At 40.2% G+C, this 15,239-nt stretch overlaps 1 protein-coding gene across 1 annotated transcript in view; it reads left to right on the forward strand.

Moving 5' to 3' along the window:
* DNAH14 (dynein axonemal heavy chain 14) overlaps positions 1-15,239 on the forward strand; it is a 305,056-nt gene that overhangs the window by 34,854 nt on the left and 254,963 nt on the right. The window contains exons 9-11 of the mRNA XM_081823173.1: positions 6,269-6,331; positions 10,718-10,862; positions 14,525-14,656. Coding sequence (XP_081679299.1) covers positions 6,269-6,331; positions 10,718-10,862; positions 14,525-14,656 — 340 coding nt within the window. The remainder of the gene's footprint in view (positions 1-6,268; positions 6,332-10,717; positions 10,863-14,524; positions 14,657-15,239) is intronic.

Below are 15,239 nucleotides of genomic sequence, written 5' to 3' on the forward strand. Positions count from 1 at the left end.
CATCAACAGGGATGGGACTGGAGGAGATTATGCTAAGTGAAATAAGCAGAGAAAGTCAATTATCATATGGTTTCACTTATTTGTGGAACATAAGGAATAACATGGAGGACATTAGGAGAAGGAAGGGAAAAATGGGCAGGGGGAATTGGAGGGAGAGATGAACCATGAGAGACTATGGACCTGAGAAACAAACAGGGTTTTAGAGGGGAGGGGGGAGGGGGGATTGGTTAGCCCGGTGATGGGTATTAAGGAGGGCACGTACTGCATGGAGCACTGGGTGTTACACGAAAACAATGGATCGTGGATCACTACATCAAAAACTAATGATGTATTGTATGGTGACTAACATAACATAATAAAATTTAAAAAAAAAGCTAGAAAACAATTCACAAAAGGTCAAAAAGTACATACCTACCAAAAAAAAAAATTTTTTTTTTTTCTTTTTGGTGAGCAGCAAAGCAAGGTTTATCGAGGGATAGCAAAGTGATAGTACAAAGCTCCCAAGGAGGGGAGGGGACCCAAAGGAGTTGCCCTCAAAAATTAAATGTAAATGGACTAAATTCCCCAATCAAAAGATGTAGAGTGACTGAATGGACTTAAGAAAAAGACTCATGTATATGCTGCCATCAAGAGACTCACTTCAGGGGCGCCTGGGTGGCTCAGTCGTCAAGGGTCTGCCTTCGGCTCAGGTCATGATCCCAGGGTCCTGGGATCGAGCCCTGCATTGGGCTCCCTGCTCAGCAGGAAGCCTGCTTCTCCCTCTCCCACTCCCCCTGCTTGTGTTCCCTCTCTTGCTGTGTCTCTCTCTGTCAAATAAATAAAATCTTAAAAAAAAAAAAAGACACTCACTTCAGAAGTAAAGGCACACAGACTAAAAGTGAAGGTATAGAAAAAGATATTTTATGGAAATGAAGTCTGTTGTAGCTGTATTCATACAAAATAGACTTCAGTACTTACAGAAAACAAGGTAAGGCATTACATAATGATGAAGGGGTCAGTCCAGCAAGAGGATATAATATTTGTAAATGTATATGCACCCAGCATAGCACCAATATGTGTAAAGGAAATATCAACAGACCTAAAGGGAGAGAGACCGTGTGATACAATAATAGGAGGGGAACTTTAACACCCTACCCATGTCAATTATAAATCATCCATGCAGGAAATCAATAAGGAAACATTGGCCTTACATGACACATTAGACCAGATGGACTTAATTCAAAAGCAGCAGAATACATTTCTTCTCACATGCACGTGGTACTCTCTCCAGGATAAATAACATGTTAGGCCACAAAAAAGTCTCAATAAATTTAACAAGATTGAAATCATATCAAGCATCTTTTTCAACCATGATGGTATGAAACTAGAAATCAATTATAAGAAGAAAACTGGGAAAACCACAAAAACAAGCTTAAGCAACATGCTAGTGAATAACAAAGGGGTCATTGAAGAAAGCAAAGAAGAAATAAAAAAAACACCTAGACTTTGGAAGCATTCCTTCCTCTTCCTTTTTTTTTTTTTTTTGGAAGAGTTTGAGAATAATAGGTATTAAATATTCTGTTTAGTAGAATTCACCAATGAAGCCAACAGGTCCTAGACTTTGTTGGGAAGTTTTGGATTACTGATTCAATATCATTACTAGTAATTGGCCTCTTCAAATTTTCTATTTCTTCATGATTCAGTCTTGGTAGGTTGTATGTTTCTAGGAATTTATCCATTTCTTACCAAACTTGGGAAAGGAATAAGTAAAACTTAGATTTTTAAAGATGACATTATATACCATACATAAAAGAACAAAGCTGTAGGTATTGCAATCTCAGATTTTAAGATACGTTACAAAGCTGTAGTAATCAAACAGTATGGTACTGGCACAAAAATAGACAGATCAATGGATCAGAATAGAGAGCCCAGAAATAAACCCACGATTATATGGTTAATTAATGACAAAGGAGATGATATGCAATGGGAAAAAGTCTCTTCAATAGATGGTGTTGGGAAAACTGGACAGCACCGTGCAAAAGAATGAAACTCTACCACTTTCTTATACCAAACACAAAAATAAACTCAAAATAGGTTAAAGACTTGAATGTAAGACCTGAAACCATAAAACACCTAGAAGAGAAGTAGATCATAAACTCCTTGACGCTGGCGACATTTTCTTGGATCTGACTTAAAGGCAAAGGCGGCAAAAGGAAAAATAAGCCAATGGAATGGCATCTAACTGAAAAGCTTCTGAACAGTGAAGGAAACCCATTAGTAGAATGAAAAGGCAAACCACTGACTGGGTTGAGATATTTGCAAATCATAAATATAATGAGTTGATATCCAAAAAAATACAAGGAATTCATCCAACTTGATGAAAAAAATAAATCCAATTAAAAATGGGCAGAAGGGGCAGTGGGTGGCTCAGTCAGTTGTGTGTCCAGCTCTTCATTTCAGTTCAGGTCATGATCTCAGGGTCCTGGGATCAAGCCCCACATTGGGCTCCATGCTCAGCGGGGAGTCTGCTTGAGATTCTCCCTCTCCCTCTGCCCCTCCCGCCTGCACGCACTCTCTCTTTCTAAAATAAATAAATCTTCAAAAAAAGAAAATGGGCAGAGAATCTGAATAGATATTTTTCCAGGACCTACATATGGTGGCCAACAGACACATGAAAAGATGCTTAACATCACTAATCATCACGGAAATGCAGATCAAAACCACAATAAGATTTTACTTCCTACCTGTCAGAATGACTATTAAGATTTGATGAGGATGTGGAGAAAAGGGACCTTCGTGCACTGTTTGTGGGAATGTAAATTGGTGTGGCCACTATGGAAAACAGTATGGAGATTCCTGAAAATACTAGAATTAGAACTACCATATGATCCAGCATTTCCACTTCTGGATATCTATTCAGAGAAAACGGAAAGACTAATTTGAAAAGATATATGCACTCCTTTGTTTATTGCAGCACTATTTACAATAGCTAAGATAAAGAAACAACCACAGTGTTCATGATAGATGAATGGATAAAGAAGATGTGGTGTATACATACAATGGAGCAGTACCCAGCCATAAAAAAAATTGAAATCATGCCATTTGTGTCCATATGGATGGGACCCTAAAGGTATTATGCTAAGTGAAATAAGACAGAGAAAGATACCATATCACTTCAGTTATATGTGGAACCTAAAAAACAAAACCTACACTCATAAAGACACAGAGGACAGAGTTGTGGGTTGCCAGAGGGGAAAGGTGTTGGGAGGGGGATGAAGTGAGTGAAGAGAATCGGAAGGTAAAGACTTCTAGTTATAAAGTAGACCATCGGGATGTAATGTACAGTTGGTAACATCGTGTTAACTCTTAATTTGCCTTTTGTTTTTCATGCATTCATTAAATATTTATTGAGAGTTTGCTATGAACCAGTCATTGTTCTAGATGCTGGGGATAGAACAAAACAAATGTCCTGCTCTCAAATAACAGAGTGGGAGAGAAATAAACATATAAATATGTAAAATATCAGGTAGAGAAAGAATGTTGTAATGGAAAATAAATCAGAGAATTAGGGAGCTGGGCAGCTTGTTGATTCAAGGTCATCATCTAAAAATTTATCTAGTTCTAAGTGACGTGACATGACATGACACCAGGATTTCTGAGATTCTGATCCCTCACCCAGAAGTCCCAGGCTTGTTCTTTTAGTGTTTATATCTAGTTTTTTTCTTTGCATATCATTGCCACATGATGTTACATTAGTTTCGGGTGCACAACATAGTACTTCCGCATCTCTGGGTGTTCTGCGCTCCCCACGAGGGTGGCTGCCATCTGTCCCTGTACAGTGCCATTGCACTCATCTTCTAATGTCTGTGTTTTCTTGTGGTCTGCTGCTATCTGCTGGAGGCTAGGAAAAGAGAGAGGTAATATTTTAAATTGTTAACATTTAATATGATAAAGAGTTGAAGTGTTTTTATAAGAGAAGTGAATGATTTTGTGGCAGAGAAGTTACTTACAGAATAGATACCTGCTGGTACTTCTGTTCCCCTCTTACGGGCACTGGAGATGGAATCATGTAAAAAATAATACAAGGTCTGTGTTCCTCGAGAACTTCCATTCTAATGCAGGGAGATCAATAACAAGTAAATACGATTATCTCAGCTAGGGGTAAGGGCCAGAAAGGTAGTAAAGTGAAGTTAAGCAGGGACGTGTATGTGTTGCTGCTTTAGATAGGATGGCCAGAGATGTGCTATGTAATCCGAGGTCTGAATGTTGAGAATAGTTTCAGACAGTATGGCAAGATGAAAAGTTCTGAGGCAGATACGGGTCAGTGTGTATGCAAGGGTAGAGATGGTGTGGCTGAAGCTCTGGAGAGGTTGGGACGCGAGGGCGCCGGTCCTGTGACGGCACCTGTCACGTGGCAGTGGACGTGGGTCACGGAGACACACTTCTGAGCAGGTCCTCTTCGAGAACGTGTGTGATGGCTGCATCCCTGTCCATCGGGCGGCAGCTTATGATAGTATGGAAAGTACTCTTCTCAGAATCTGTTTATTTAAACTGTCAGTGTTGGACTTTCCACTGTTGTCCTTGCCTGTGATAAATCCTTGGGGTCCACTCCACTCTGAATAATTTTAATTGATTAAACTTTCGAAACACAGTTGGAACTGGGATGAGTCATCTTTTTATATGACATTTAGCATCAGTCAGTCCATGGTCAGAATGATTCATTTTCTTTATTCATGTTACGAAAAGTATAAATTAAAGTTTAGGCAGGTTAAAACTTATAAATTCATTTGATTTTTATTTTTTTATTTTATTTTTTTTTGAGGATTTTATTTATTTGAGAGAGAGAGAGAGCACAAGCAGGGGGAGTAGCAGAGGCAGAGGGAGAAGCAGGCTCCCCGCTGAGCAGGGAGCCCGATGTGGGACTCGATCCCAGGACACTAGGATCATGACCTGAGCCGAAGGCAGACGCTTCACCAACTGAGGCCCCCAGGCGTCCCCTTCGTTTGATTTTTGAATTTTATTTTTAATATGTTCTGTGAAGTTTTTTATGACTAACATTGTAACAAGTAACATTCCAAGCAGAAAATGAGGTAAATCTGCAGCGTGGGTGGCTTCTGTTGGCTATGCGGTGTGTGCTGTGCAGGGGTGACCCTGAGCAGCAACACCAGCTTCTTAACCTCGGGGTCCTGCCTGGAGGCATCGCTTCTGTGGCCTGGTGCTTCTGTGGCCCGATGTGGATTCTCCTCATGCCTTCAGTGGGGGGATTCGTCTGGGATTCTTTCCAGGGGTCTTCTGGAATGCTGAGGTTCCGTGACTGGAGAAAAGTGAGATAGTAACTTAGCTGGAATGCCCCCTAGGAGCCTGACTTAAAGTCAGAGTGCTAGATTGGAGGCATTTCTGATTTCTGAGGCCTCAGTTGTGCCTGTTTGCGTGACATCACGGGGTTCTTTTGGAGGTGCTTCCGGCTTCTGTGATTCTCAGTCAGCCAGTGAGATGGGTGGGTTGTCCTCTTGGGGAATCCTGGCCCCACCAGTTCCTCTTGCTGCATAAGGAATCTCCCTCTGGCCAACAGGCATCACCATTAAATTCCTTCTCAGACAGATTCTTTGAGTTTTGAAAACTATAAATGCATCTTTTCAAAAACACAAATATTAAATATCAAAATGACAAACACTAGCTTAATTTTTTACATATTGGTATACAAAAATTTCTTATCAATGTACCTTTTCATCATCACTGGAAATTCAATCTTGACTCTTCTTGAAATATGAGTCTCTTTTAAAAATAGTAAGATAGTAAATGTATAGAGAGAAGAAAATATTTATTTTATTATTATTATTTTTAAAGAATCTGAGTTGGGAGGAGGGACAGAGGGAGAGGGAGAGAGAGAATCTCAAGCAGACTCCCTGCTGAGCATGGAGCCCCACATGGGGCTCGATCCCATGACCCTAAGATCATGACCTGAGCCAAAATCAAGAGCTGGACACTTAACCAACTGAGCCACCCAGGCACCCCCGAGAAGATTATATTTTTTATAGTTTTTATACTTATTGGGATATTGTAACTAAATTATGTGTCTGTGAGAATTACAATGACTTGTTCTATGTTCTGTTGATAGTTTGGGAGAGAAGTGATATGATCTAGTATGTACTTCAGGTAAAATTTATGAATGAAACATGTGAATGAAACATGTTCTAGGGAATCTAGCATTCCTAAGATGTTATTAAATGTATTCTATATAAATACATGATTTGTGAATATGGAATGTAAGAAATGTTTTTCTTTTCAGAGTTAATAAATCATTTGTTACTTGGAAATTGAATGTTAGAAGAATTAAGACAGAGAAGAGCAGGTAAGTTTTGATAGGCAATGTAATTTTAAAAATTTTATTTATTTTAAATATGTAGTATGGAAGCAGGTATAAGTCATTTTTCACTCAGTGATTGGAAAGTCACTTTATGATTATGATTAAATCTAACCCTTAATGGGAATGCCTGGGGGGCTCAGTCGGTTAAGGGTCTGCCTTCAGCTCCGGTCATGATCTCAGGGTCCTAGAATCGAGTCCCACATCGGGCTCCCTGCTCAGTGGGGAGTCTGCTTCTCCCTCTGCCTGCCACTCTGCCTGCTCGTGCTCACTCTCTCTGACAAATAAAATCTTTAAAAAAAATTTAACCCTTTATGATTAAATTTAACCTATCTTATTTTTAAACACTATTTATATGTAAACATAATAATAAACACTGTATTTCCCGGTATGCCAATCTGTGATATGAGGAAATCATAGTACTATAAAGCACTTAGGATGTCTTCCTGTGGTCACTTGATTTAACTTTTTCTTCCCGAAGGGGAATGACTGCATCACAGCAGTTAGATGGCTGTTAATCCTACTTTGCAGGATGTCCAGCAGCCATAGTCTGTTGTTGAACTTTTTACTTTGTGGTAACTCTGATTGAGTGCAGTTGTGAGAAATGATACAGAGATGATACTGAGATGCCCTGTTTTCCCAGTGGTAACATCTGGTAGACCTAGTGTAGGACAGTGGTATGGCGACCAGCGCAGTGGCGTTGACGTACTGAGTGTACAGCAGACCTCTGTTGTGGCAGGACCCCTCCTGTTGCCCTTCCCTCCCATTCCACGCCCCTGAGCCCGTGGCAAGCACTACTCGGGTCTCCATTTCTATGGTTTTGTCTTTTCAAGAATGTGTCAGTGGGACCCTGCAGTCTGCGGTCTGTGGGAGTGGGGCTCCATCCAGGCTGCTGCCTCCGTGTCAGCGTTCCTTTGCTGCGGGCCGAGTGGTCCGTGATTAGTCACCCCTCGTTGAAGGACAGCTGCTGCCTTCCAGTTTTCGTGTTAGACGCAGAGTTGCTATCAACCTTCATGTGAGCAGAAGTCTTCATTTCTCAGTGGGAAATGCCTGGGAGTGCCGTCCTGGGTCACACGGTAATTGCATGTTCAGGTTTCTTCAGAGATGATCGTACCATTTGTCATACCCACCAGCAACATCCGAGACCATTTGGAATTATCACTATTTTTCATTGTAGACATTCTGGTGGCTGTGTGGTAGGATCTCATTGTGGTTTTTTTTTTTTTTTTTTCAGTTGGTGTATTTAGACCATGTACATTCAATCGAATTATTTATATATTAGGACTTAAGTTTGCCATTTTATTTTTTGGTTTCTGTTTCTTCTCTCTGCTTTCTGTTTCTTCTTCCTGTGGATTATTTGAATATTTCTTAGAATTCTTTTTGGATTTTTTCTATAGAATTTTTTAATGTCTCTTTCTGTGTGGCTTTTTAGTGGTTGCATTATATATACATAACACACAGTTTACTAGTGTCGTCATTTTATTAGTTTGAACTGTAGTAACCTTAGCTTTATGTCCCTTTACCTCCTCCGTTTATAGTATAATTGTCTTAAATATTTCCTCTCTGTGCATTTGGCACTATATCAGAAGAGTTACCATTTTTGCTTCCATCATCAAACGTAAGTTATAAAACCCAAGAGAAGGATAGTCTATAGATTTTTATTTTTGTTTTATTTTTTTAAGATTGGTTTATTTATTTGAGAGAGAGAGAGAGTATGGAGGCAGGGGTGAGGGGCAGAGGGAGAGGAGACTCTGTACTGAGTGTGAAGCCCACGGGGGGGCTCCACCTCACGACCCTGAGATTGTGACCCAAGCTGAAATCAAGAGTCAGACACTTAACCTACGGAGCCACCCAGGCGCCTCTGCATTTTTAAAATGTGTTCAGTTTGGTTTGTTCATCATGTTCTTGTTCCTTCTCAGTGTTTTGGGTTCCTTCTTTTATTGTTTTGTTGTTTAATCTCTGTTTAGAGAACTTCCTGTAGCCATTCTTTTAGGGCAGGTCTGCTGGCAGCAAATCTCTTGCTTCTCCTTTATCTGAAAGTGTCCTGATCTCCCTCCCAGTGAGGAATGTTATTGCCGAATACAGGACTCTGAGTTGACTGTTCTTTCCTTTCAGCATTTGAAAACGTGTGCCCCTTTCTTCTGGCCTCCATGGTCTTCAAATTGCTTTTCTTCTATACATGTTTCTTCTCTTGCTGCTTTCGAGACTTTTTCTTTTGCCTTTGGTTTTCAGAATGTTGACTTTGATGTGTCTTGGTTGGGTTTCTTTGTCTTTATCCTGTTTTAGGTCACCCTGGCTTCTTGCACCTCTGTGTTTGTTCATCCTTTGACAAATTTGGTAAATTTTCATCCATATTTCTTCAAGTATTTTTTCAGCCCTGCCCTCCTCCTCCTCTCCTTCTAGGACTTCAGACACAAATGCTGGATCTTTTTTATAGTCCTGCTGTCCCTGAGGGTCTGAGGTGTTGTTTTTTTTTCCCCCAGTCTATTTTTTTCTCTATTGTTCAGATTGAATAATTTCTATTGTTCTTTCAGTTCATTGATTTCTCTGTCCATTCCATTGTGCTATTGAGACAGTGTATTGAGTTTTTAAATTTCAGTTCTAAAATTTCCATTTAGTCCTTTTTTTGTCTTCTGTTTCTTTGTTTGACTTCTGTTTCTTTGCTTGCCTCCCCCCCAGGGAAGGTGAAATTCCTGATTCCCTACTCCGCTTTCCCTGGAAACCCCCAGAGGAATGCTGGGGAAGCCTGGTTACCACTTGCCACAGGTGGAACTCCACGCTGTCCACGTGGCCTTTGTGTCCTGTGGTATCTCGCTGGAGTAGAATGGTTATTGTTGATAATGTTCTGTCCTGCTCAGCTACCCCTTTCCTGATCCTGTAGCTGGACAGCAGGCACCTGTTGGTGTTTCCAGGTTGCTGGTTTCTCCAACTCCAAGCCTGGGATGGAGGAGGCATGAGAAAACCCAAGGACCCTAGTGCCATGTCATTCCTAGCCGGTCCGCCTTAGCTCCATGTCATTCCTAGCTGGTCCATCTTCTCTGCCTGTCAGGGTCGTCTTACATTCCCTTCATGTATGATGTTCACAGTGTTTAGTTGTGCTCAGAGGGAAGAATGGTGAAAAGTACACTTGCTCCATTTTTCTAGAAGCCAGGACCTAGGTTTTAATAGATTTCTGTGGTGTATTTTTAATTACCAAGAAGTTCTATCTTGTGAGTAAAGTTTTGGAGAATGTAGTTAGTTTTCTGTTATAATAGAATGGAATTTGTTGGTGAGTTCCTCATAGCCCCTATGCTTGAATAGTCATCAGATGATGCATTATTTTTCTCTTGTCAGATCTCACCATCACAATTCTAAATTTTTTCATGCTTTCCCCACTGTTCATTATTTTTATAATGCACCCTCCCTAGTTTCCTCATAGCTGTGTTAAAATATGCAAATAAAATCAATTATATTTTTTAAGGGAAGAAAAGAAAGCGTTAAACAGTGTTGAGTAATGTGAATTCATTACTGTGTGACTTTTGATCATCATTCTCTTATCAAGATTGGGTCTGATTTTTGTGGTGTTTCACTTTCTGGAATGTGCCATTTGTCTTTTGTGATCTCTTTTCCTTCCCGTACTAGATACTCGGGAATGTCATGAACCAATTCCACCTCTGTGAGTAGCTCAGGTTACGTGAGGTGTGTGTAGTGAGGAGGCCTTCTTTGAGACAGACAGCACAAGGCTTTGGGACAGGCAGCGAGAATAAAGGGCCCATGGAACGTAAGCTTCACTAGCCTCACGGTATATAAAGCTTTGGCCAGTAAAATGGGAAGCCAGGAAGGGGCTAATTTCTGATAATTATATTTTTTGTGTAAAATACAGAAATCAGCCATAAAATCAGCCACCCCACAAGGGATCAGTGAAGGGCAGAAGACCCCCTGTTCTTTATACACTGTTGCACAGGGAAGTTTGCTTTTCTTGATCCAGTTTTTCTGGAGCCTTCTCTCTCCCATTCTGCTCCTTTCTCCCTCGATCTGTCTTGTGTTGTTGGCAGTGGTCTGTCTCACCTTTGTGACCACGACCAGACAGTAGGAAGGGGCTGAGGAAAGAGAAGGGCCTGTCTTCTCTAGAATTTGGCTGGTTGGAGAATTTAAGAAACGTGTCACTGCCTACTATTTCAGAATTACTAGAACTCAGTGGCATAAACTCGTAACGTCATCCCTTGTCTCCCCTATTTTGTTCCTACTCAACGCACCCTGTACACAGCCTTGCTTTCAGCATTACCAGCCAAACAAACCTCATATAGATACAAAACAAATTATACTGGGTACCTCTAAATTCACTGTACTCATTTTTGAATGGGAGATAAGTCTGGAAATTCTTTTAACTTTCAGGTTGTTTTTGTACCGCCATCTTTTTTGGGCCGATGAGTTATTTCAAGGCTGTTTGCTTTATATAAAGGGACTTTGTGAAGATGCAGTTGATATCAAAAAAGGTAACGAACACGAAGACCATCCATCTGCCATATGCCTCATAAAGGTGGGTAGAAGTGCACTGCTGTACGCTAGTGTTTGTATATGGAAACCAGGAAGACAAATAGAGTTTTGAGTCGAAGGAATTCATACTGCTAGATCCATCAGTAAATGGATCATGAGTAGAATTCATGTTCTAAAATACTCGCAAAGAACATTATTCCCTTGGATAGTCATTGTTAATAATTAACAACATTCCTTATACATAATTTCTTCCCTAAACTCAACCAAAGTCTGTTATGAGGTCTTTTCTCTATTTTCAAAACTCTAAATGTGTAATATCATTTATAAAGAATTATCTCAACTACAATTGATAGTTACCAGCTAGTCTCTCAATATAGCCTGTCAAGAAATTGTCATGAGTTACAACACAGAGGTTTTGGTTAAATTTATGAATTCATCTGTTCCACAATTCTAAGAAAGGGTGACCTTCTTAGTGGATGATTTAATTCAGTTTATATAGAATAGTTCTTTTAAAGAGGTTAAAGTACATAGAAGTGTATGTTTTAAGTGTTTAATATACAATTGAACAGGATTCCAGCAGCTTTTACTTCATTTACTCACTGAGTGAGGAAGGTACTGAAAAGTAAAATTGATAGTCACCTAGACTTAAAAATAGTAAAAGGATGTGGACAAGTTATAAATTTGATCATCAACTCAAAAATTGTGTTGACTATACACAATAAGTTTAATACTTATAAATCAGTAGCTTACTTTTAGAATTGATTATATACAGTGGCTGATACATGATAGATGCTTAATAAATAGTCTTTGAGTGAATAAATAATGAAGAAAGATGAATTAATCACTACAGATCAAGTACATTTTTTATAGCTATGTTGAGATGAATGTTTCAAGAGGATTACCATTCAAGTTAAGGACACATTTCATAGAGGAGTATTTTTGATATGGTTTTATTCTAGAAGGAGATTGGTTGGGCAGCTATATTAGATTGTTTTATGAGTGACTTAGGGGCAGAATTTATTGGTTAATCGTGGGCAGTAAGGCAGAGGAGACTTCGGAATATCTGTGAATGCCCATGCCTGCTGGATGGTAATGCTAACGGAGTGACCTTAGACCCTATCAGCTTCCCCCAGAATGTCAAGAGGAAGGGAACACAGCTTTCCAGACAATTTGTAAATATCTGTTAATTATTATATGCAAAGGAGATGATACAAACTAAAAATGAGTTACTGCTATTTTTATTTTGCTTACAGTTTATTGGAAGAGATAATTCTTTACATTTAAAAATGATTGCTAATTCCAGAGGTAGTCCCTCGGTTTTTCTGTTCATTGTAACTAGCCAGTTAGCAAAATATAAGGCAAGGGAGGTTTCCTGGCACACAATACCTGTAAAATACTTGTAAAATATTCTTGCCTCAGATATTCAGAGGAAGCAGTTAAAGTCAGGGCATGTTTCATGAAGGAAGCACATTATGAGCTAGGCCACGCTGGATTGGAATAGCCAGGCAGCAGAATGTGAGTAAAGCATTCAATATGTTTTTTTTAAATTATGTTATGTTAATCACCATACATTACATCATTAGTTTTTGATGTAGTGTTCCATGATTCATTGTTTGCGTATAACACCCAGTGCTCCATGCAGAACGTGTCCTCTTTTCAATATATGTTTGATATGAAAGTTAGGTTGGGTCTTGAATGTTGGGCCAAGAATAACAGAATAAGGGAGAAGTAGGAGCGGAACCTGGGCATTAAGGCTGGGGCACTCCTAGTGGGGGTTGTGAAGAAAGTTAGCAAGAATAGGAGTTTCTGAGATTGTCTGGAAAGACCAGGGCCAATTGGAGGGAGAACAGAGTTTCATAGCCAGGAGAACCTGAGATATGGAGGTCAGGAATCAGAAGGTGGCCACTTGTATGTTAGGACTGCTGGGGATGCAGGTACCAATGAGGATTGACAAGGAGGAGGCAGAGAGGACGAAGCAAGGGCAGGAGTGCGGACAAGGGACCGTTCAGAAGTTAGAGTGGAGTGCGTGCGGGTGCCAGTGTTCTGCCGGGATGAACCGGCACTGTGCAGGGGCTGGGTGTCTGGAACTGTATGGCGCAGGGCACACGTGGATCATTGTATCCAGACCTTCCCTTTCAACTGAGAAACCAAGTCCTAGAGAGACAGTGATTTATCCAAAGCCACAGAACCAGCTAAAGAGTTGGGACTTGGGTTTCAAGAATGATTGCATTGGGGGAGGCAGTATTTTGAAGGCTTAATAAAAATGTAAATTTGTATCCTACCCCTTTTGGAGAAAGTGCGGTGAGTGGTGCTAGTAATCTACACTTTTTGCAAGCCCGCTTGGTGATTTCCTATGCAGAGTAAACATTGAGAACTATCCTTTTTTTTTTTTTTTAAAGTAGGCTTCTCCTTGCCCAGTGTGGAGCCCAGTGTGGGGCTTAAATTCACAACCCTGAGATCAAGACCTGAGCTGAGATCAGGAGTCAGATGCTCAATCCACAGAACCATCCAGGCACCCTGAGACCTATTTTTTTTTTAAAGATTTTATTTATTTATTTGACAGAGATAGTGAGAGAGAGCACAAGCATGGGGGGTAGGGGGCAGTAGGGAGAGGGAGAAGCAGGCTCCCTGATGAGCAGAGAGCCTGACGTGGGGCTTGATCCCAGGACCCTGAGATCATGACCTGAGCCGAAGGCAGAGGCTTAACCGACTGAGCCATCCAGGCACCCCATATTCTTAACAATTAATGAAAGTTTCTGAACATGTTATTGTAGGAAAATCAATGTGATGTTGGTTTATGGGAAAAACTGAAAGCAAGGAGATACAGAGTTAAAGAGATTGCTAATAGAGTGCTAGAATAATGCAGGTGTGAGCAAGGATGGCTTCAGGTAGGAGGTTAGCAGTGAGATCAGAAAGGAAGGGAGATTTTGAGACACATGTACTGGAAAAATCAGGACCTGGTAGCCAGATATGGGACCAGGAGAAGGAGAACACAAAGAAAGAGTTAATCCAGAATTTTAAGGCTAGAACAGCACTTTTCTATTTTTTTTTTTTTGAGGGAAGTGTGCATTTATAAAACATTGCAGTATAACTAGGGATAAAGATGTCTGCTATTTATTGATGAAAATGTATTTTGGCAAGAGAATTAACAGAATGTGGGAAAAATGAGAAAATTCTGAAAGAGGAAGGATGCTGGGCTATACGTTGTTTGTGTATGGCAGGGCTTGGTAGCATAGGTGTTGGAATTTCTCCAGGCCACATTTCGAATGAGCTCAGTAGAGCATGCATGTCACTTGGATTATGTAATTTTAGCCTCTTTATCCCACATTTAGTGCTCGTGTTTTTAAGTCTTAACACATAATTGGGATTTCAAAGGTAAAAGCAATTCCTGGATTTGGTGGTTCCCCTGGGTTCATAGATATTTCAAAAATACGTCGAGTTTTGAATTTTTCTGCTGAGGCTTAATCTTAGTTACAATTAAAACGAGAATGTATTTTTCTGTCTTTTATCAAGATTTAGTTTAACTACTGGTGTTTGGATTTGAAGAATGTGAAAAGCATTTGGCATATAAAGCATAATGTATACAAAAGGAAGGATAAAATATGCTCTTTATGACATGAAGGTGTGACCATAATACTTTATATCTCTTTTTTTTGTAATGAACTTTGACTTTGCAACACTCAACGTTTACTGTCATTTAATTAGCTGGATAGGTCTCGAACATATTCTCTAGATGAATTTTGTAAAGAACAGTTACAGCAAGCCACCCAGGCACTGAAGCAGCTTGAGGATATCAGAGATAAAGCTATTTCCGAAATCAAAAATACAGTTTTACAGGTAATTCTTTAATTATAGCCTCTCTTTTTATACATTTCTGGTGTATTGAGTAAAGCAGTTGCTCCAGCTTGCATCTCTGGAAACAGTGCTGGAAATGGGCAGGTGGATTCGTCAGCTGACCAGCTAATGCCGCACATTTACTGGGTGCAGGGCATTTTCCAGGTGCTGTGTAGAGTGCAAATATTGATGTGTACAGGTGTATCCCCTGCTTTTTGAAAGTTCGTGTTACACCATGTTGCTTTTACAAAAGATCTATATTCGTACCTGTTTTTGCTAGCTAAGTGAAAGAAATCCAGAGAGCATTTTCACTTTTATGAAAAAAAGCCAGAAGCAGAAATAGCCTTCAGAGTCCATTTTGCAGCGAGCTGTTATGGGGCAACACCTGGAGCAGCGAGAGGCCCCCGCCCCGCCCGCCCCAGCTCCTGCCCTGGGACCCACATGCAGCATCTCAGCATCAGGCCACCAGAGCTTTGGGCTGTTATCTGTGAGCGAGCATCTGTGCTTTTTCTTGACTTAGTTTGTGCATCCATTAGCAAGATGTGTCCTACAGTATCAGAAAAGCCTAACAGAGGTTATTTTTGGG

This window comes from Leptonychotes weddellii, chromosome 6 (genome assembly GCF_054177405.1).
Source record: "Leptonychotes weddellii isolate Sample4059 chromosome 6, ASM5417740v2, whole genome shotgun sequence".
NCBI lineage: Eukaryota > Metazoa > Chordata > Mammalia > Carnivora > Phocidae > Leptonychotes > Leptonychotes weddellii.